General features: G+C 38.9%; 1 protein-coding gene across 1 annotated transcript in view; it reads left to right on the top strand.

Moving 5' to 3' along the window:
- ddb1 (damage-specific DNA binding protein 1) overlaps positions 1-12,639 on the top strand; it is a 45,846-nt gene extending 33,207 nt beyond the window's left edge. Inside the window, exons 22-27 of the mRNA XM_004558034.4 lie at positions 1,348-1,518; positions 4,242-4,351; positions 5,123-5,292; positions 8,871-8,973; positions 9,698-9,821; positions 11,978-12,639. Coding sequence (XP_004558091.1) covers positions 1,348-1,518; positions 4,242-4,351; positions 5,123-5,292; positions 8,871-8,973; positions 9,698-9,821; positions 11,978-12,061 — 762 coding nt within the window. The 3' untranslated portion in view covers positions 12,062-12,639. The remainder of the gene's footprint in view (positions 1-1,347; positions 1,519-4,241; positions 4,352-5,122; positions 5,293-8,870; positions 8,974-9,697; positions 9,822-11,977) is intronic.
- The last annotated feature ends 8,524 nt before the right edge of the window (positions 12,640-21,163 follow it).

Genomic DNA, 21,163 nt, shown 5'->3' with positions numbered 1-21,163 from the left:
AGATAGATTAAAAGCTAGAAAGTCATGTTTATCCAAAGATTTAGTGATGGGTTTCAGATATCTGAAACTCATCACTCACTGCAGCTAACTTTCCACATCTAGCTCCCAAAGATAAACAGTGATTAAAGGGTAATCAATCCTGGAAGCAGTATTAATTTTTCTTTATGGTGACAACCTCAGTAGAGCATTATGCAAAATGTTTGGGATTTTTTTACTGGACAATTTTTCTTATTTTTTCTTATCTTTTTTTGTTTGTTTGTTTGTTTGTTTGTTTTTAAACTACAGAGTTTTACACTTGGATCTTTCTTTCTGCACCTTAGTGTCTTTTAAGCACAACACTCTTTATTTCTGCTCAAACTTGATATGGACAAACAAATAATTTAAATTTTTTCTGGAAATTTAAGAAATTCCTGACTCAAGTAGAAATGTTGTTCTTATATTGGACTACAAGCTGAGTGGAGTCCCCTACTGCAAAGACAAACAGTCAAGAGTCATTACTGATTCAGATTGATTGCAGCGTAGGAATACAAAATAGATTGAAGTGAGACCGTGATTGTTTAGAGACGAGTGACCTGTGCAATCACCTTGTGATCAAAATTGGTGACCCAGAGGTTGAGGATATTGCATGGTGATTGCAGCTACTTTGATGTAATCACTGGGCAACCATCTTTTTTTGGTTCTCTTTTTTTCGTTTTTCTTTTTTCTTTTGTTTGTTTGTTTGTTTTCTCCCCCTTAGTAACTCTAGTACAGCTGAGTAAATAAAGTTTATTACATTTTTAAATTATACTCAACTATAAAAACAAAGAAAAAAATAGATCCGAAAGTAAAACAAAAAGACGTCATTAAATGAATAAAGGATGAAGTTGTTTTGTTTTTGTTGGTTTTCTTTGTTGTTGTTGTAATGTAAACTTTGTACATGTAGTTACATTTTTTGAAATAATAATAACAATAGATGATGACTATAATGATAATAATAATCATTCCAAATAAAACCGGCTAGTCTTTGTTCTATTGAGTTTACCGTCATGAGTAGAAATTTGGTCTACCTTGATTTTTTTGTTTTGTCAATTGCTTGACTCAAATTAATTTAAAAAAAGTTGTTAGCTGGTGCAGACAGCATGAAACTGCGAGTGTAATTAGCCGTTTAATGTTCATTAATGTTGCAGCTTATAATTCACATACTCAATCAGCACCTCGCCTTCATGCTCACACACACAATCTGGAGTGATAGCATTGTGGAAGTAAAATGTCATACACTTCATCAAACATGGCTAAAGCTAATCACTGCTGCTTTTATCTTTGGCAGCTTGACAACCAACAATTATACACACTTCTTGTTTGTTTAAGGTCCGTCTGTACGAGTGGACGGCCGAGAAGGAGCTGAGGACCGAGTGTAACCACTACAACAATATTATGGCCCTTTACCTGAAGACCAAAGGAGATTTCATTCTGGTGGGAGACTTGATGAGGTCCGTCCTGCTGCTGGCATACAAATCCATGGAGGGCAACTTTGAAGAGGTAAGAAGAGAAGGTTTAATATATCAAACAAGTTGGTTTGTCTGTACTGAAAACAGCTGTGAAAACACAAATTAACCTTGAGTTTCATTCAAGGCTGCTGGTTTTGAAAGAATTTGATTTTATTTTTAAAGACTTTGGTTTAGTGTCTGTTTACCCACATTTGCATGTTGTCACTCTTCAGGGTATAAATGTTGTTGTTGTTGTTGTTTTTTAATGTCTACCACGCATAGCCTCATACCTCCCAGCCTTCTGATGAGCAAAGTGTTCAAATTGATTTGTGGAAGAAAGATACAGAGATTTGATGATGACTCACGCATCCTATTGTGTGCGTGTTGTCTTGTTATGCTCAGTGTAATAAGTCCTGGAGACCAAAAGGGCTTGAATTTATTTAGAAACAAAATATACCTTCAAGTGCCTTAAAATTTTAGATGGAAAATATTATCTACTTACATACCAAAGCAAGTATAATCAATATTTTACATTAAAAATAGATAAAGTGTTGCACCTAAAAAAAAAAACTAAAAAAAAACAAGTACTAAACTCTGTAGTTTGCTGTTGGGAGATAGAAAATCTTTAATTTTCTCTGCCAGCAGCTTTGGTTCAGTGCAACAGGCTGTTTGTTTTAGTGTACAGTGCTGTATATTTCTCTATCTGGCCATCAGGACTCTAACATCATTCACAATAACACAATCAATTTGATATGTGATATTAAAATGTCGTATTGTGATATCATTGCTATAGCTGTGGCATACATTTACACTCTAGTGCATGGACTAACGAGACAAGCCAAGGCGTGTGTGAGAGCAACAGCCACACCTGTCAGCCTGCAATGACGATTTAGTATGTAAAACAGGAGCTACTTATACAACCCAGCGCGACAACATGCAAGAAAACCATTCATGCAAAACGAGGAAACAACAAATGTGTTTCAACACTTTAGGTCAAAGCTGTCCAGTGCAGCTTGGCTACAAAGAAGTAGATGCTTGCAGTTGATGATGTGGGATGTTTTTATGTGATGGTGTTGGGCCGCTCCTGATAAGTTAAGCAATTTAACATTGTAACTTATCAGGAGCTGCCCAACACCATCTGCTACTAGGGCTGTGCGATATGACCAAAATCTCATATCCCGATATAAGAGCGTCCTTTAACCGAAGTCGAGTGTTTTAACCGATGCATGAAACTACACATTTTTAGACATAAGTTGTAACGGCCGCCGTTTTCTTTGTATTTATTACATGGCGTGCTGTGGGTTGCCTGTTCTAACATTTGAGTCTAAAGTTTATTTTTTAGCACCTGGCGGCTCTAATCTGCTCTTTCACGTGATTCAGTTTATTTTGAAAAGTCTCAGCAGGATCTTGAGCTTTATTGTGAAAGGTTTATGTGGAACATAAACAAGCGGACATGCAAAGGTGCTACCGTCGCTGTTGCTAACCACAAGGCATAAAAACAGGCGCTTGTCCATCAGTAGTGTGGTTATATTAAATAAATATATATATATATAAGAGAAAGAGAGAACTTAAGAGAGAAATTAATATAATTAATTTAGCCACTACAGTGATCATCAGAACGATGAAAAAATATTGCCGTAAACAGTTTATTTTGCGACACCATGAAACAAACGATAACGTAAAATGAAACGATAGACGTTTTTATATCGTCATCCAATACATATCGTTATATCGAACAGCCCTATCTGCTACCATGTTAAATTACTTAGTGTTAAGCATTTACTTTATTTTCAACGATTTCCTGGGAAAACTAGCTACTCAAACTACTTTGGTGCTACACCTGATTTATGTTGTGTCACTACTGTTGCACTATATTGTTCCTCCTGCTAACAACTTGTTTCAGTAGATTCACACTTCAAATTAGGAAGTGTGTCATCAGGGACAGTAGCTCATTGGAAGAGGCTGGAAAATGTCCTTCATTTATTTACACTTATAAGTGCTGCTTCAGTTCAGTATTTTTTTTTCTACATTGCCAGAAATATCATTATCACACCTTTCCTGAAATATTTCAAGATAGATATTACAGTATAACCCCTACTGCTCAACACCAAACAGAAAGCAGAGATAGTTTGCAACTAGCTTTTGAATGTAATGACACATTCAACAGATAAACAGCTAGATATTTACCTTAGAAGATAAACAAGATTAAAAGTAAATATTGGCCTTATATTTATCTGTAGTCATGTGAACCTGTATTCTTTGTAATGATCAATAGGGGTCATCTTAATGTGTTTATCATCTCAAACACTAATTTTCAGTCATCTTTAATACAGCACGGTGATCTACTTTGCCAATTAGACTCCTATTAACAGTAAAATAGATGATAAAGCATTGTTTGGCTTATTGCTGGAGTTGTACATGATCTAGCATCCTTCATTTAAAATAAGCCAGTGAGCTCACAGTGCAAATACTTTGAGTTATATATAGTGTCCATCATAGACCCAGTTCAGGATCCTCTATGCGCATAATCAGCATGAATAGAACAGATTTGAAAAGCATTTTTCATGCCTTTGTATTCAAGGACATTTCATGTTGCTCGGGGCTTGAAACATAAAAGCAGTATGTTTGGAGTCAGCACTTCTTAGCTCATAGATAATGCAGTATCTACTTGGAGACAAGTACCACCTTTGTTTTGCCCAGGACCTCTCTGGTGTTTACTGTTTTCTCTGACATATCTTACGTTTGTTTGTTTTGTTTTTTTATTATTTGCTTTAGATTGCCCGTGACTTCAATCCTAACTGGATGAGTGCAGTGGAAATTCTGGATGACGACAACTTCCTGGGGGCGGAGAACGCCTTCAATCTGTTTGTCTGCCAAAAGGACAGGTGAGGAGGAGCAGTATAAACGGTGCCGTGAGTAGTTTTGCACATTAACGTGAATGATTCCTGTAAGCATTACGGCCCCATTACATTTTCCATTGAAGTCAACCATCAAAAAGTTTGTGTTAACTCCAACATTTATTCACTGAAAGCAGTATCATCTTATTAGGAGGGTGTTTTTTACCGTGAGTTGCACGGTACTTTGTAGAGCACCATCACTGGAGTGAATGTGATGCAGCAGCAATTGTCCTTGCATTTGTTTTGGAAGTTATCTCAGCGGTGAACTTTTAGTCACTCTGCTGCCTTTCTCTCTTTAGTAATTCTGCTATAAAACAAGTGTTGACTTTAAGGAAAAGTAAGAAAGATGTGATCTGGAAGTGAGTGTGCTACATTTATGTCCCAGCTTATTATCCGCCTTCTACATCAAGCTGGACCTCTCAATGCTTTTGACCTTTATTTTTGTGGCACATCTCTCTTCCTGTTGCTCTCCCCCGTTTCTCACCCTTTTATCCATTACTTCTCTATCATTCTCTGACCTTTTCTAACGCTTTTAATATCTCTGCCCCCCTTGTTTTTTGTTTTGTTTAATCGATCAAGTCTGTCCCCCAATAATTTATTCTCCCTTAACATAATTTTCTCTTTGTTTTTGCACTTTATTTTTTCTCTCCTGTTTGCTCATACGTCAACTCTTTTTCTCACATGTTTTATTCTTTATTGTTTGTAATCCCTCACTCTCCACCTTTTGCATTTCTCTCCCACCGTCCTTTCTCCGGTCAGTGCGGCCACCACAGACGAGGAGCGTCAGCACCTGCAGGAAGTGGGGCTGTTTCACCTTGGGGAGTTTGTAAATGTCTTCTGCCATGGTTCGCTGGTGCTGCAGAACCTCGGCGAGAGCTCCACACCCACCCAGGGCTCAGTGCTGTTTGGCACGGTTAATGGCATGATTGGTAAGTGCACTGATGACAAATGACAAATTGCTGTAAGCCTACAGCCAGTATTAGTTAGCATAGTTTAGCTTAGCCAGTATTAGTTAGCTTAGCTTCCCAAGACTGAGAAGAGGTGGAAACTACATGCCAAGTGACAAAGGTAACAATATTTAGTTCCCACTGCCTCTCAGTCTACACAAAGACAAACGGTGCACTGTTTCTTGGCTGGTAGTAGGAACTTCCTACTGTCCACTGGTTTCCTTGAACTGAGTGGAGGCTCCCAGCCAAGTAACTTTTCAGCATGTAGCACTCCAAAACTTTACTTTCACCTTGGCTTTTGTCCTGGTCAGACAAATGAGAGATAATTTGTTAATTAGTGGAAGTGACGGGAGGTAGATAGTTTTCAGAGCCAGGCAAGATTTATCCCCGCCCTCCTTGTTTTTCAGCCTTTGTGCAAAGATGCACTGAGAAGTTAGGGGCACCAGTCATCTAACTGTTGGCTAAATCTGATTTTTAACTGCTGAAATTTCTCTTTTAGCGTTACTTCACCTAAATGGCAAAAATATGAATATTTTCCCACTCATTAGTAATGTCCAGTTTTATAGATTAGCATGGATTTATTTGTAGTAGCCACTGCTGAGAGTTTCCATCGTTATTCAATAGAGGATTGATAGCAGGAGTTATTCTGTGGTGTAAGATGTAAATAGAACAAGCTCATTTTAACCCTGTGTTTAATTTTAAAAGATAATAAAATGAAACTGTTTTTGGAAATACAGTTCATTTTAAATTTAATGCTGTCAAAGGTTAGATGTTGAGCACTTTATTGAATCTCCCTCTTCTTCTTCTTCTTGCTACGCTCTTTATTGATGAACTGAGGAGTTGCTGTAGGTTTAAGAGAGAAATCTTCTCTCTTACTGGCTCAGGTGACTGGTCTGGACAGGCCAGTTTATAGCACCCAGGCTCTTTTCTTTTCAAGCAGTAAGGCGTGCATCATGAAATGCGCCAGGAAAGGACACAGTCTAAGAGGCAGCATTTTTTTTCTTTCTTTTTGTTTTTAACCAGTTCTAGTGAGATTCTCAATGTTGATCTTTTCACCTCTGTGTTTTCTGTGTTTTTGCTGATCAGCATATGTAGATGAATAATGAGAAGAATTCTACAAGTCTTTAGAGTTTTAATTTAAAAAACCTGGTTTCTCTTTCTTACTTCTTTCTAGTGTTTTGAAATGTGATATGATATGATATACCTTTATTAGTCCCACAAGGGGAAATTTCATGAGGCTGCCGACCTATTGCACGCAGTGGCGTCGCCGTGATATTTAAGACAATAGCAGATTATTACAGCCAGGTGGTTTTTATGTTTTACAGAGCTGCATATTTTTTGTTGATCAAAAGCTTCAAAACGCTGCCTCCATTGCTCAGGATAAACCACAGGTATCTCTGTGAACAGTTTTCTAACAGATTAGGTAGGAAATTTAAAAAGAAAAAAAATAAATAAATCCGGTGAAAAATCTCACAATGACAGTCCTTTAGCAAATGACTGCTCTGCAGTGCTACAGTCACTGTCAGTGTTTTCATATTCCTCAGGCTAATTAGACGGTGCACAAATGTCTCCAAAGCCATTTCTTTAAAACTAATGTTTCCATTTGACAAAGGAATAAGAAAGGAAAAGAAATCACAGTTTACACCTCATTACTCAGATTAAAACTAGTAACTTTCATCCTGGCAGTAATGAAGGCAGGGATGAAAAACGCGGAGGACACAACATTCAGACACAGCAGTATTTCACCCCTTGGTCTCCCAGAGCACATAATTTCCCCTCAGCACTCTCTCTGTGACTCCTGAAAAAGTGTCAGAAGAAAGTTTAACAGGATACGAGAATTTCCATTGTACGCTCCAGTTAAAGGTTTCCACAGGAGCTGGTAAACTAAAATGAGCTTCAGTGTCTAATGAAGATAAATACCTCTGCCAGGGTTATTGCTCTGAGATGTTTTGATTTATTAGACATTACTGGAAAGAAGCTGCAAGGCCGCAAGATTATTCCAGCCAGATAGCAACAAACAAGCAGATAAACTTGCAATAAACTTGTTGAAAATGGATAGTAGGTAATCTTAGATGGGAAGATTATTGTGATCGATTGAAGTAACGCGGGAGAGTCCATTATTTGGGAAAGGCAGAGCTTTAGGAACAGTCTTTCAATGCTAAATGTAAATTCTAAATATTTTACTTTTGTTATTAGTCAAATAGAGAATACTGGATGTTAGTATTTTCTAAGGAGTTGCGGAGCTTAATCAGTGTGATGAAGTTTAAAATGTTTTATTTAGTTTTTTTGATTCACTTTTAGCTAAACCTCCAAAATATGTTTTGTTCTAGCATGAGGCCAAAATGAATAAATTGTAGTTTTTATCTATTTATTCCTCTCGATTTAATTTTTTCCCCAACTTCATATATATATTCTATCTAAAAATTTCTGACTGTTTGTTAAACAAAACAAGACAACATGCAAATGATGAGCCATGAGTCCAATTTACATACAAGTTCCTAGAAGATCAGCAGGAGAAAATGCATATTCATTGGTTTTTTTCATCCAGAACTGTTGATGCAGAATGTGGTATTTGGGTGCACTGAGTTGCTGGCACTAATCCTCCAGTGGAAAAGGGAGAAGGAGAGGGTAGACTGATGATCAAAGACCTTTCATTAACCCTCTGATGAAGAAAAATAATGTCGCATTTTTTTTCTGCAGCTTTTATTTGGAACACTTTTATAGTCTCTCTGTTGCTCCACATCAGTCACAGCAACACAAAAAGCATATTAAATAGAATTTACTGTTTATTGACGCATACGGCACAGGCTTCCATCACATTGCCATACAGCGTATTCACTTTAGCATTTTTTATTAAACATAAAAGCGTTAAGTGCCTAATATCAAGTTGTTGCTCCAAGTTTTGTTTTACATTTTTATTTCTGACATTTCTCAGTCAAAGCTAATCAGATTAATAGATGATTATAGTAGTTAGTTGTTGCCCTGCTATCCTCCAGGCTCATGTCCCAAAGCACTTTCATGACTTTACAGACACAGAAATAAGTTCTGCATTGCACATCAGTGCAACTCTTTGTTCACAAGTTGCTTTTTTTTTGTTTTGTTTTGTTTTTTGTGGCAGTCAGTTTGAGTGCACATTACTTCCCCAGAGCGTTAGATTAGCCCACTCTGTGTGCCAGAACTTTAATTTGTAGCACAGAGAAGAGCGCACCACTCCCCCAAAACCGTGCGACTACAATATTTACAGCACAGTCGGTCTCAAAATGAGACCGTTTGGAAATCTTTTAAATTATTGAACTATTGAAATCATGCTTCTTTACACCCAACATAGTCCCAGCATACAAGCATGAAATTTGTATTAGGGAGATTGCAGTCACACTAATGATCTTTTGATTTATTAATTATACAGCTGTTATGAGTTTATTATGAATCTAGTCCTTAAAATTCTTCTCGCTGATGTGATCCCAGAAGTATTTCCCATCTGCTGCAAAAGACTGCCGAGGTGAAAATCTGTAACGCCTCCATTGTGTTTTTGACTAACGTGTGCGTGTTTGTGTGTTTAGGTCTGGTGACATCCCTGTCCGAGGGCTGGTACAGCCTCCTGTTGGACCTGCAGAACCGCCTCAACAAAGTCATCAAGAGCGTGGGAAAAATCGAGCACAACTTATATCCTTTTTACTTTTATAGTACGCTTGCCATCTGTCAGAAAGATGGAGGTGAACTGCACTGGCAGCTGTGGTTTGAGAAGCGAGAGGAGTAATACTGTTTTCTTTTAATTAGCTTTGATTTGTTTGATAGATATTTCAAGTGTGCGAAAATTTGTATTCGGCTCCACAGGCTTTTGTCTCATCATTTGATTTGTATTTACAGCTTAAACTAAAGCAATTTAGCAGTTGGCAAAAGAAGTCTTTTGTGACTTATTTTATCATTTTTAAGCAAAACTTGAGCCACTTCTGATTTCTCTGATGTGAGGTTTTACTGGTTGCATTGATCTTCTACTGACGTACTGCGACGGCTTGTTTTTAGGTTTTAGAGCGCTGGTCAGACAAAACTAAGCTTAAGAAAATCTCCTCTGGTTTTAGGAAATTGTGAAGGGCATTTTTCTGTTTTTTAGATTTCATTGATTTGTCCAGGCATGTTAGTCTAGATAATACATTCCCCAAAGTATTATTAAGCATTGCACAGTTGTTATGGATTCAGCAGTAACGTGGTGACTCAACCAACCTTTTCTCTCTGGTCTTCTGAGCAGTGCTGCTTTTATTAGACTGCTTTCTCACTATAGTGAATATCTGTTGACTCGGCCTGAGGTAAAGTGTGCGTTATTGTACCGAAGGTGCTGTCCTCAGGCGAAGCAACTGCCTTGTATTGATTTTCCTTGACTGCGCTGCACCTGGAGGTCCTTCCACACGGAGCGAAAGACGGAGCAGGCCACGGGATTCATTGACGGGGACCTCATTGAAAGCTTCCTGGATCTCGGCCGGGCAAAGATGCAGGAAGTTGTCAGCACTCTGCAGGTAGGAGCTCATGTCCGTTCGGATCTACATTTAACCAGGATGGTTTTCAAGTGATGAGTAAACATTGTTACAAAAACATACCAACAGAGGTCTCTTTAGAGTCCGCTTGGTGTTTTTAGTGTAGTGATAACATGTTGTAAAACAAAATAGAAGTCATTATTCATCCCAAGCCAACAGTTTGTTGATGACTTTTCCCTTTATGACCTCTAGTTGAGTACAAGAAAGAGTTGTACATCCCTCGGTACTGTCATCACTGATTACACATAAAGTGTGGGCTGGCCTCTGCAAATGATTAGTCAGTATATTTAAGAAAGACATTAAACTTTCTGAACCTTTTGACTTTAGTCAGATTGCCTTTGTCTATAATTGCTGTTTTCCATCTGCCTCATTTGTAAAAGCTCATTGTTTTTATCCCACCAAATCTTTTCACTTGGATTCAAGTCTGCTAACTGAGATAGTCAGTATGCTCAGGATCCCCGTCTTCCTGGAACGTTCAGTGATTACCAAGAGAGCATCAGTTCCTCACGACAAACATTGCCAGCGCTTGCAGCTTGTCAGATTGGCCTCGTCAGTCTTATAGCAGCTCTAGTCCAATCTTAAACCGCCTCCCAAACCTCTGTCTTCACGTCTCTTTTCATATTTAAGTTGTATTATGTTCAAAAGAGCAGCGAGGCATCAGGCCCGTGCCTGTTTAGTGTTTAGCTTACAGCCTGTCTGTTCCTGCCTCCATCACTTTCTCCAGCACGTACCTGCCGGTAATATGGAGGCTCTTTCTCCACAGTTGTTTTGAAAGTCTGAGGCTCCTTCGGGAAATTTTACACTTTGTTCCCGGGTGTGCAGCTGTATCATAACTTTTAAAATAGGAACTTGAATTGCTTTGGAAATCTTGCAGGCAGTGCCATTTTGGTGTAAAGAAATACTTTGTGTTAGGTTTGTGAGACAGCTCTCTTCTCTATGGCATGTGTACTCAGCTCGAGTGCAGAGATGGACTTGCATCTATATCACTGAAGTAAATTCAGTGTTGTTCCCTCTAGTATAGTTGCATATTGTTATTAGTAAATTTCAAGTGAACAAACAAATATGAAAGCTGGTGTAATAACTGAGGTTGACAGAAGCCAACAGGTCCAACCGGAGCAGCTGGTGAAGAAGGATGCAGTTTGTATTTGTGGTTTTTTGGCTTAAAGCGACGCTGAACTTTGAATGACTCTTTGGACAGTTTTTATTAGCTGACTGGGAACTGGAAATAACATTCATAGCAGAACAGATGGAAAAATAAATTTTGGCATATAAACAAATAACAATATACTGCTTTGTGTGTCTTCTTAGCCTTACTGCATTTAAAAAAAAAAAAAATTACACTTTTAGCTGATAAACAAAGGCTGTTCCCTGTTTGCCTCCCGAGAGCAGCCAATAAAGACAGTCCAAAGTATTTGGATGGTTTGTTTGCCAGGAGACGCCTGTTTAAAGCCAGGGTTCTGCTAAAGTTGGATCACTGCTATAAAAATAAAATATGTTAGCTGCTCACTGGTGTCTCTGTGCAACTAAAAATAGGTACACTAAAAACTGATTGCATATTTGATATAAAAAATTAAGCCTGCAACTAACAGTTTCTTGTTTTGTTTTTCAGCAGCCTAGCATCTTAATACGCTAAAAAGCCCATTAAAATCTCAGCTTTATGAAGCTCAAGTGATGCCATCACATTTACTCTGTCCAAAGAAGACTCTGGAATCCAGCCTTATCCATTTTAGTCATTTTCGGACAAAAAAAAAAAAACATAGTCCAAGAAAAAAATGTAATCAGTTCTTTTGTGTTGTTTGCTTGCACTTTCATTGAAAGCCCATCATTTAAATCCCAGTAGAAAGAAGTTTCGGTTCACAGCAGGAAAACCCAAGAGCCTCTACAGGCAGCAGAAAGTGATGAAAAAAATGACACGGATTAAGTGCAATCATATAAAAAATAATAATAATAATAGATAAATAAAAAAATTGGCAGAAACTAAGCGTTGAGTAATTTTTTTCAGAAGCTTTTTAGATCATTTCATGTCCACTCAAGTGAAATAATAAATGCAGGTGAAGGAGTGAGGCTGAGTGGCACGGGGGGGGGGGGGTTTGTCTCAGTATTGGAGCCTCATAGCTCCAATTGTCATTCAATTTCAGATCGATGACGGCAGCGGCATGAAGCGTGAAGCCACAGTGGACGAGGTGATTAAGATTGTAGAGGAGCTGACAAGGATCCACTAGTTTCCAGTGGCATCGAGAGCCCCGCCGAGCGAGGGGACGGTCCCGAGGCGTAGTGAAGACGCTGACGAAGGGAACGGTTTGGTTGTTTTGCAGATATGTAAATAATTATAAATAAACAATGTGCGCATGGTCATCTGCCAGACTTCAATAATTTGTCACCTGTTGAGACCCTGAAGGTGCTACACGATGACTGTAGCACTCTTCATTTAGACGAGAGTCTCCAGGCAAAGTGCGTAGCATCCTGTCTGAACAACAGAAAGACCGAAGTGAAAACACTGGTCTGAGTGCGTGCGTTTGTTTGTGTGTGTGCGCGTGTGTGTGTGTGGAATATAAACAGGAAAAATCCAGAGATTTTCCTCACACAGAAGCTGTTCTCTGGGATGTTTGTGACAGTTTAAGGTTAGCTGATTGTCTACACCCCACCTTTTAAATGTGACTGCTTTACAGTTCCCAAGTTTATTCGTCAAGTCTGGAGTAAACTTGCTGTATGACAAAGAAAATAAGATAGATTTATAGATATTTTGTCTTTGTGATGTTTTCTTTGTTAATTCTAATAAACTTTGCTTTAGTACTCTTCACATCTTTATCTCCGGTTCTTGATTGTTGTCCAAACTCAAGCCTTGGTGCACTGCATCACTCGAGGTTACCGCTGTCAGTAATTAATGTAAAAGTCAATAATTAGAGTTACTCATGAAGACTTCTGCATACTAGTTTAAAATTCTTGCTTTTCATGGAGCTCATCTGGATTAACAAATCTAAAGTCTCTGCAGCTGATAGGTTTAATATGAGCCATTTACTTGCAAAGATGTAGACATCCCCGTTGTCTGTTATTTGTGGTTGGTGCTAACTGATAAAACACAATTATACTAATAACTTCAACTACCCATATTGAACATTACATGCACTAAACTGCATCATTTTGACATGTTTATCTACAGTTTAGCCAAAGTGCTGTGATCCTGCTGCTCTGAGCTTTAATAACTAAGCTTTAATTAAATTGCATCGGGCTGATGATGCAAACAGTTTTGATTCCAGCTTTTAAAATGGGAAAATGCAATTTCTTTAATTTCATTGTTTTGTTAAAAAGCGATAAGAAATAATCAGTTGAGATAAAATAATAATATCTTCAACTGAGTTTTTAAATGTATTTAAAGAGCAGATTCAAGATGAATCACAAAGTGCTTCACATCAAACAACACTAAAACAAAACATGAGACCGGGACTAAAATACCAGGATATCAGAGATTAATAGATAGTGCTGCTTAATTGTGCACATTGCTAGTACTTTTTACCTGAAATGGAGGGTTTTATAGTGCAGTATAAATACTTATAATTATGTAAAGAATCTAAAAATGTCACTGCTCGGCTGGCACGGCTCTTAACGTACAACTTTATAGCCTCTTTATTCAGGCGGCACTGTTTTTATTTAGGTTGCAAAGTTGAGTCTTTTCCCGTTTTTATATGTACAACTATTTAATATTCTTCCAGAAGGTGCCCTCTACGATCTCTGCAGTCAGCCTCGTTCATCAAATTAATACAGCTCCTTGGGTTTTATTTGCAGTTAATGCTGACTCGCTACTGTCAGCGCCACAGCCACAGTGAACTTGCCCCCCCCAAAAAAAAAATAAAGAAAAATTGGTTTAAAAAGTGTTTCTGGGACAGTAAATCTGTTTGTGTACCGAGCACGCAGAGTCTCATCTGTGTTTCTTTATCAGACCTGCTGAAATTCAGAATGCTGCTGTGCATTGTATTCTCAAGCATCTCATTAATTTATGTCGTGTGCACATTCCTCTTCATCTTCAGTAAACAATGTCAGATTGGAATAAAGCAGCGTCTCCTGTTGAAGGTATCAAAGGTCTTACAGATGGAAATACTGCTGGGCTGACTGTGCGCACCAGCCTTTTAGAAATGATTCTCTCCACTGAGATTTTGAAGGAAACTGGTCACTGACTGGCAGCGAAAGTCCACTGCCAATTCTCCTGAGCTATTTTTGTCCCACTGTCACCATCCAAAGGCATTTTTGCTCTGCTTCTGCCTCCATCTTCACACCCACTGTACTCTGAGTTCACTGGAGACCTCTGTACATGTCACAAAGAAATCAAATTAGAGTGCAGACATTAAAAATAATACGTCAACTCAATATTTGTACCTGTTTTCACTGATGGGGGATTCAATTTTCTGTGATGGAAACTCATATCACTCTGAGTACTGCTGCTTTTTATTTTGTGTAAGTCACATGTTGTAAGTTGTGTGTATACACACTACACTGATGCCTTACCAAGGACATACCAGAAAGCAGGACACAGTGACAGCCCCCTATGTAACCGTGTATATCACAGCATTCATTCTTAATGTTAATGCAAGGTTTATAAAAAAGCACTCCAGGCAACATTGCTGTAAGATATTAAGCTTTAAAATGGTTAATGTGGCGCTTTGACCCAATGTTTTGTTCCACCGTTAAATAATAATTCCCCTTGTAGATCTCCAGGGGTGTGTCCATCCTCAACCCGAATGTTAACAAAGCGGTCAGCCCTCACTAAAAGTTTAAAACACACAAATATATTCTGAACTATTATGTCTGATCTTAAATATTTTAAGCCTTTGCAAACTTGCTTGCTTTCACATGTTATGTTAAAATACATTTATAACATGAAATATTCAGGACTAAAAGAAATAATCAGCCCTGAGGTTCAAGCGAAAAAACCAAAAAAAACATCGCCATGCATTTTTCATTGAAAACTCAGCTAATCCCTTTCAGACAACAGGGCAAAAAAAACCCTGAAACAACCAAGACTCTAACGCTTTAAGGTGGCTGTGTAGAGCCCCATGGCTCATTGTATTTAGTAACTGAATGCAAGTTTTAATGATTTGTTTATGTCTAAAATCTGTCTCACTTCATCTCAGTTTGTATTAAATAATGGAGGCTTTAACCCCTAGCTGTTTCCACAAAGCCTGCATAATTACTCGCTTAAAACACATTTAAGAGTTTTGGAAATCTGTCACCATTAAACCATAAAACTGAAAGCATGACTACGTACGATGGCTTTGCATGTTTTGACAGCAAGTTCACCCCGTTTCCACAGAAAGAAAGCACACACTCCTTCACTTCTAAGGTTTAATGTATCAGGGCACATTCAAACATAAATTATGTAAAAACAACTTCAGATGAACAACCGCACATGACATACCACACCATGCCATGACTTATTTAACAAAAATTCATCCAAAATTCAGAAGTGCCGTGTGAGAAACCAAGTAAAGGAGGTCAGTTGGAGCCAGGTGCTGCTAATTAAATGTCTCTTATTAACTGATCATCAGCTATGTGAGCGCCTTTAAGAAAGGAGACGTGTTAGCAGTTTCCTGGATTGGAGTGTTTGGGTGTATCTTAACATAATGTCAAGAAGGAAAGACGGCAGCAGTGATCTTAGAGAAGCATGTGCTGCTTCCCATCAATCTGGGAAGGGTTATGAGGGCGCTTCTAAACAATTTGAAGTCCATCATTCTGCAGTGAGCAAGATTTTATTCACAAGTGGAAACAATTTAAGGCCGCAGCCAGTCTTCCCAGAAGTGCAAATTCACTCTAAGGTCAAACTGTGCAATGTTCAGAGAAACTGCAAAAAAAAACCTAAGAGCTCTCAGACTCAGACCTCAGTTAGCCTGTTAAATTCATGAGAATACAATTAGCGAAAGACTGAACAAGTAGCGGCTTTGTTGTGTTGCCAGAACAAAGCCTTTTCTCTGAAAAAAATAATTGCATCTGAACAAATATCATAAGACGTTTGATGCAGTGTCCTTTTGGACGAACAAGGCCAAATTGGAGACATTTGACTATGATGGACAGTGGCTAGTGAGGAGAAAACCGAACGCAGCATATCAGCACAAACACTTCATATCAACTGTCAAGCACGGTGATGGAGGGGTGATGATTTGAGCTTGTTTGGAGCCACAGGACCTGGGAACTTTGCAGTCATTGAGCCAGCTATGAACTCAAAGTCCAACCTGATTAAAACACTTTGATGGAACTTTAAGAGAACTGTGATTAAATGAATTCCTGCAAATCTTAACCATCTGAAGTAGCTTTGTAAAGATAAGAGTGAGCCAAAATTCCCCAACAATGATGCGAAAAACTGATAAAGGCATAAAGAAAATGATCATGGCTGCTAAAGCTGGATCTAAGTGTTTGTTAAATAATTAATGACATGGTGCAATGTGTCATGTGTTGTTCTTCACCTGGGGTTGTATTTAAATATGATTACAACTTTGTACAGTCAGGATTAACCTGCGCTGCTATCACTCAAACCTCTAGTGGAATTATTTTGTTAAAAAAAGAGATTTTTCTGTCATAAATTTGATTTGCATACATTTTTATGCAAATCTGAGACAGTCCAGCAGAAGCCTTGTGCTGGATTGAGGCTGATATGACCCTAATGCTATTAAGTGGGTCGGTGCTTTTTCTTCTATGGCACGTCTACTGTGTCATACGCTGCACAAAAGACTGCTTCCTTTGCCACCCAGCAGCACTGCATCATAGTTAAAGCAGAGGAGAATCAGTAGGCTAACATCACTGTGTTGACCTCAGACTTGTAAATCAAATACATTTGGATTTAGAGATGTCTTCATAAAACCCAAAGGAAGACATTTTTATCCTTTCCTAACATGCACGCTAAAATCAGCTCTTCAACTACAAAAGACACAACCTTAAAGCGGCACTGTTAAATATGTTACGTCCACAGCAGAAACGATTAGCATACTGGTGTGTAACATAAAAAGAGCTGCTTGTGATGATTAACCCATGTGTTTATCATGTTGACCTTAAAGCTCTGAGCAGGTTCTGGCATCTTTCAGCTAATGATTTTAGTTTTAGAACAACAGCAGCTGTTTTTCTTTTTCTGAGAAAAGTTCCACTAATTCTATTTTGAAGGCTCGTCTGTGAACTCTGAACTCAAATTACTATAAATAACACCAAGCAATACGCAGCAGAAAAAATAACCAAAAGAAACGTGTATGTGGCTTGTTAGCCCTTTCTCCCTTCATGTACTCTTTCTAACCCGATGATGGGTTTCAAGCTGCATACAAGGCCTCCTGCAAGGCACTGCCCATCACTGATGGGTGATATTCTTTCACGTATCACACTCTCCTTTAAATGGGTGAAGGTCAATCATGTAGAACCACCTCTGGCAACTGTCCATTACATCTGCACTCTCATATCATAAACTTGCAGCTTTGCTGGAGCAGCTGGGAGGCTCAAAGAGATAATTTCATTTCAGATTTTTTGACATGTGGTTATCTGCTGATTCTAAACAGGTGTACTCAGAGAGGAGCCCTGCAGCTCTGTTTCGGAGGGCTGACTCTTTTCACTGAGAAGTTTTTCGCACCTCCGCTTGGTCTTTCCCCCAGCTACATATGGCCGCTCTTAATCCCACTGAGCCAGAGCTAGAGAGCCCCCCCCCCCCCGGCCATTCCCGGTGCCAAAAGTGACTGAGTCTTTGATGTCGGTGCCCCCGGCTTCAAAACATCCCTCCCAGAGAGCTTCAGCAGACTCCTCGAGTGTCATAGTTTGATTAAATTGCTAAAGCACACTTTTAGTTTTAGTTTTTAGTCCTTACTCTTAGGTTACCCTTGCTGGTCTCTGTAGTTGTGAGTCAGGAACACATACTACATTTCTTGGATCAATAAACATTTAGTTCATTAGGGAATCTTTAAAGTGTGATATATATATGTGATTTTCCCAAACTGTGACTCTGTAGTAAAACAAAACAAAACCCCATCATCCAGCACCAACTGTGTGGCTTAGTGATACATTTTTAACGTTTTCTTGTGCAACAATGTTTCCATAAATGAAAAGTTCTATAATTCAACCTCTGAATAATATAAGAACCCTCTCCATGAAAATCCCTCCAGAGTATAGGCAGGAATAAAACTGGTGAATTTGTTGGACGCAAGTGAAGATTTCTAACTCAGGGTGGGGGAAAAATAAAATAAATATAACTAATTCTTGAGATTTGCTGCCTAAGAATTATGAACAATAACGGCATATATCTTCAGGCGGTGTCTAAAGTCTTTAAGGCACTAATGATGTTGCATTAGGCGGTAGACCTGATAACTGCCACTAATAGTTGGATGGAGAATTATGTCAGGATTGTCTCTTGAAAGAACACGTGAGGTTTCTGTAGAAATGACAGCAAATGTTCTACACAGACGTCCCGGTCAGATTCTTCAGACTTTATGATGCAGCAGTTCAATGATCTACAAATTTGGGTTCTCACAAGAGAAAAGTTCATTGAAAAATAGTAAGAAGTGATAATGGAGGTGTCCCTTCTTGTTAGTCAAACTTAAACATGTGAACCTTTTCATTCCCGCTGCCAATACCTCTCCGCCTACACTTTTCCAGCCTCAGGTTGGGAAACTCTGCACTGCACCTGAGTTTGAAACCCAGTTTGAAACCACCAAAACATTTTCGTGTGATTTTCCTTTGACAGCTCTGCACGTTTTTGCACCAGCTGCCTTTCATATTGTGGTTACTCGTGTCTCCAAAAAAAGCCTGATGTCTTTGTCACAGATTCAAGCAAGCGGGACTCCACACTGTCCCCAGATAAACGTGTTTCCCCCTCCAGCGCACAACTGGACTATTTTATGGACTCTAAACAGCATGGTTAATGCTTTCGACCCTGGCAGGGAGCCCCTACTTTCTGGCACATAATTTATTATTGCCATTCCTGTCCTGCTGCAGCTGAGGGGCTGTCGTGCCCCGTTTGTTGTCTCCTTTCTGCAAGCTTGTGATCAGAGCTGTTTTGTTCTTTGTCCTTTCAGCATTTCCGTCTTACATCCCAGTCCAGGCCCAAGGTATCTTGTTTGCCGGAATACGAAATGAATTCCTTCCAGGTGTAATTTTGAAAAATTTCAAATGTCAAAATACTGAAATAATTTCTCATTGTGTTGCTGGGAAGAAAAAAAAAGTGCACTAATACTTTTAGATTTTTTACACCCTGCAGAACTATTGTGGAATTGGATTACTAGAAGATTGCAGTGTTGCTTTCCTCTCTTGCCTTTCCAATACCACAATTATCCGTAATTGCGTAGGAAGATGGAGACGTGTGCGAACGCTGACAGGGTGATGTGAAGATTTCAGGCAAATGCACGGAACACATGATAGCCCAACTCAAAAGGAACGATGAGTGCTCCTCTGTGTACTAGTGATAAGAGCAGCCATCTCTTTCTTAAATTAGAGGCAGAAATGAGCACAGCTTACGCCGTGAAATTACACTGAAGATAAAATTTGATGGAAAACTGTTCTTGAGACCACTAATGCACGCCCTGCACAATCATTTCCGCCCGATTGTGTTAATGATGCAGTGCCTCTAATCGCGTTAACTTCAGATGGGACTGGTTTTGATGCTCGGGTGTACTGCATGAAATATTCAAATTGAGGTGCCCTACATTAGGCAGCAAATCTTTTTTTTTTTTTTCAGTTTATTTATTTATTTTTAGTTGACTGGAGGCAAGTGTCTGATAACACCGATTTTCTCTGATAACCATGCGGAGATTGTAATCTGGTAGTAGTCGTGCACTCGCTCAACAGCAGGGAGACAAACAAGAATCACACAGCTTCCTGTGGCGTTGGCTTTGTGTTCATGGCTGCAACCAAATTGTACAACAACAACAACAACAATAAAAAAGAAAAACTCCAGAAAACCCTAAGAAGGCTGAGTTTTCAGCAGCTTTAGCCCTCCACTGATTGACTGACTTTCTGATTTCTGCTTTATTATTCAACCCGAGAAGGACGCGACTGCTCATTCACATTTCAACATTTTTGTCAAGACATGTCAGCAAACTGGGGCATTAGGAGAAACGCTGTGGAAGCATCAAAGCTGGCATGACTTCTCCACCGGGAATCTTAAATGTCTGCACACATTTTCATTTTCGTCCATGCACTCATCGAGGTGCTGCAGTCTAAACAACCCGGTGGAGACGGACCCTGCCTGCTCTGCAAATAAGACAATTCTATGAATTCATGTCTAGGAATTATTTTTTGTGACAAAAGCTGTGACCCCTTCTCACTTAAGGGTATATAAAAGTTTAACATCTGCCTTAAATTGTGCATGTGAGCCTGCTTGCACTCAGCTCAAGGGTCTCCTTAAACGTTTATATCAGATGGAAGGCAGTACTCAAAAACCTGAAGGTGCTCTGCTCATCAGCTAAGTATGCCAAACCTTTATGTAAATGATCTCTGAACCACATCATCTTAATATGTGAACAACAGGAAGTGAAGCTGAGACACATTTTAAGCCACAGAGCGACATGAAGAAAGTTTTAACCGCTTGCGACAGAGGAAAAGTTTGTTTTTGGTTCATCTTATATTGATTCTGTCGTCTGACCTCACTGCAGGATTTTTTTGGTGGGCCACTGGCAGTCTGTGTCGTCTCCAATTTATCTTCTGACACAGGTTAAAAATAAATAACTAAAATAAAGAAGTGCTTCAAAGATGTGTGGTTCTGAAATGGGAATCTCAGCAAATTCTTTAAACTGGAAGCTAAATTATATTTGATCTTTCTGTTCAAAGACAATCATTTAGACATTTCCAAGCTCCCTGCTGTCTGTAACATCCACTGTGTTCAAGGAACAAGAGAAAACTAGAAAATCCACTTACGTTAGTCTATGCTCCTGTTACTGTATTTGTCACAAATTCAATTCTGTTCTATTTATATAGCACCAAATCACAACAGCAGTCAAGTCAAGGCACTTTGTCATAAGATAAAGAGAGAAAAGCCCCAACAATCAGATGACCCCCAGTGGGCTTGCACTTTGAAATAGCAGGAAAGAAAAACTCCCTTTTAAGAGGAAGGACCAGGCTCAGGGTGGGGGATGGGTAAGAGGCGGGACAAAAAAACACACTAGGGAAGCGAGCAAACAACTAATGTTTAAGTGCAGAGTGCTGTGTGAACATATGAGAGTAGTAACAAGAGTAAAGAAGAAACACCCCCAGCAGCCATTGCAGAGTAACTGAGGGATAATTCAGAGTCCAGTCGTAACTATAAGTTTTATCTAAAAGAAATGTTTCAACATTAATCCTAAAAGAGAGTGTGTCTGTCTCCCCAATCCAAA

This window comes from Maylandia zebra, linkage group LG1 (assembly GCF_041146795.1).
Source record: "Maylandia zebra isolate NMK-2024a linkage group LG1, Mzebra_GT3a, whole genome shotgun sequence".
Taxonomy (NCBI): Eukaryota; Metazoa; Chordata; class Actinopteri; order Cichliformes; family Cichlidae; genus Maylandia; species Maylandia zebra.
Note: the sequence above shows the minus strand (reverse complement) of the source record. Positions and strands in the feature narration are given on the sequence as shown.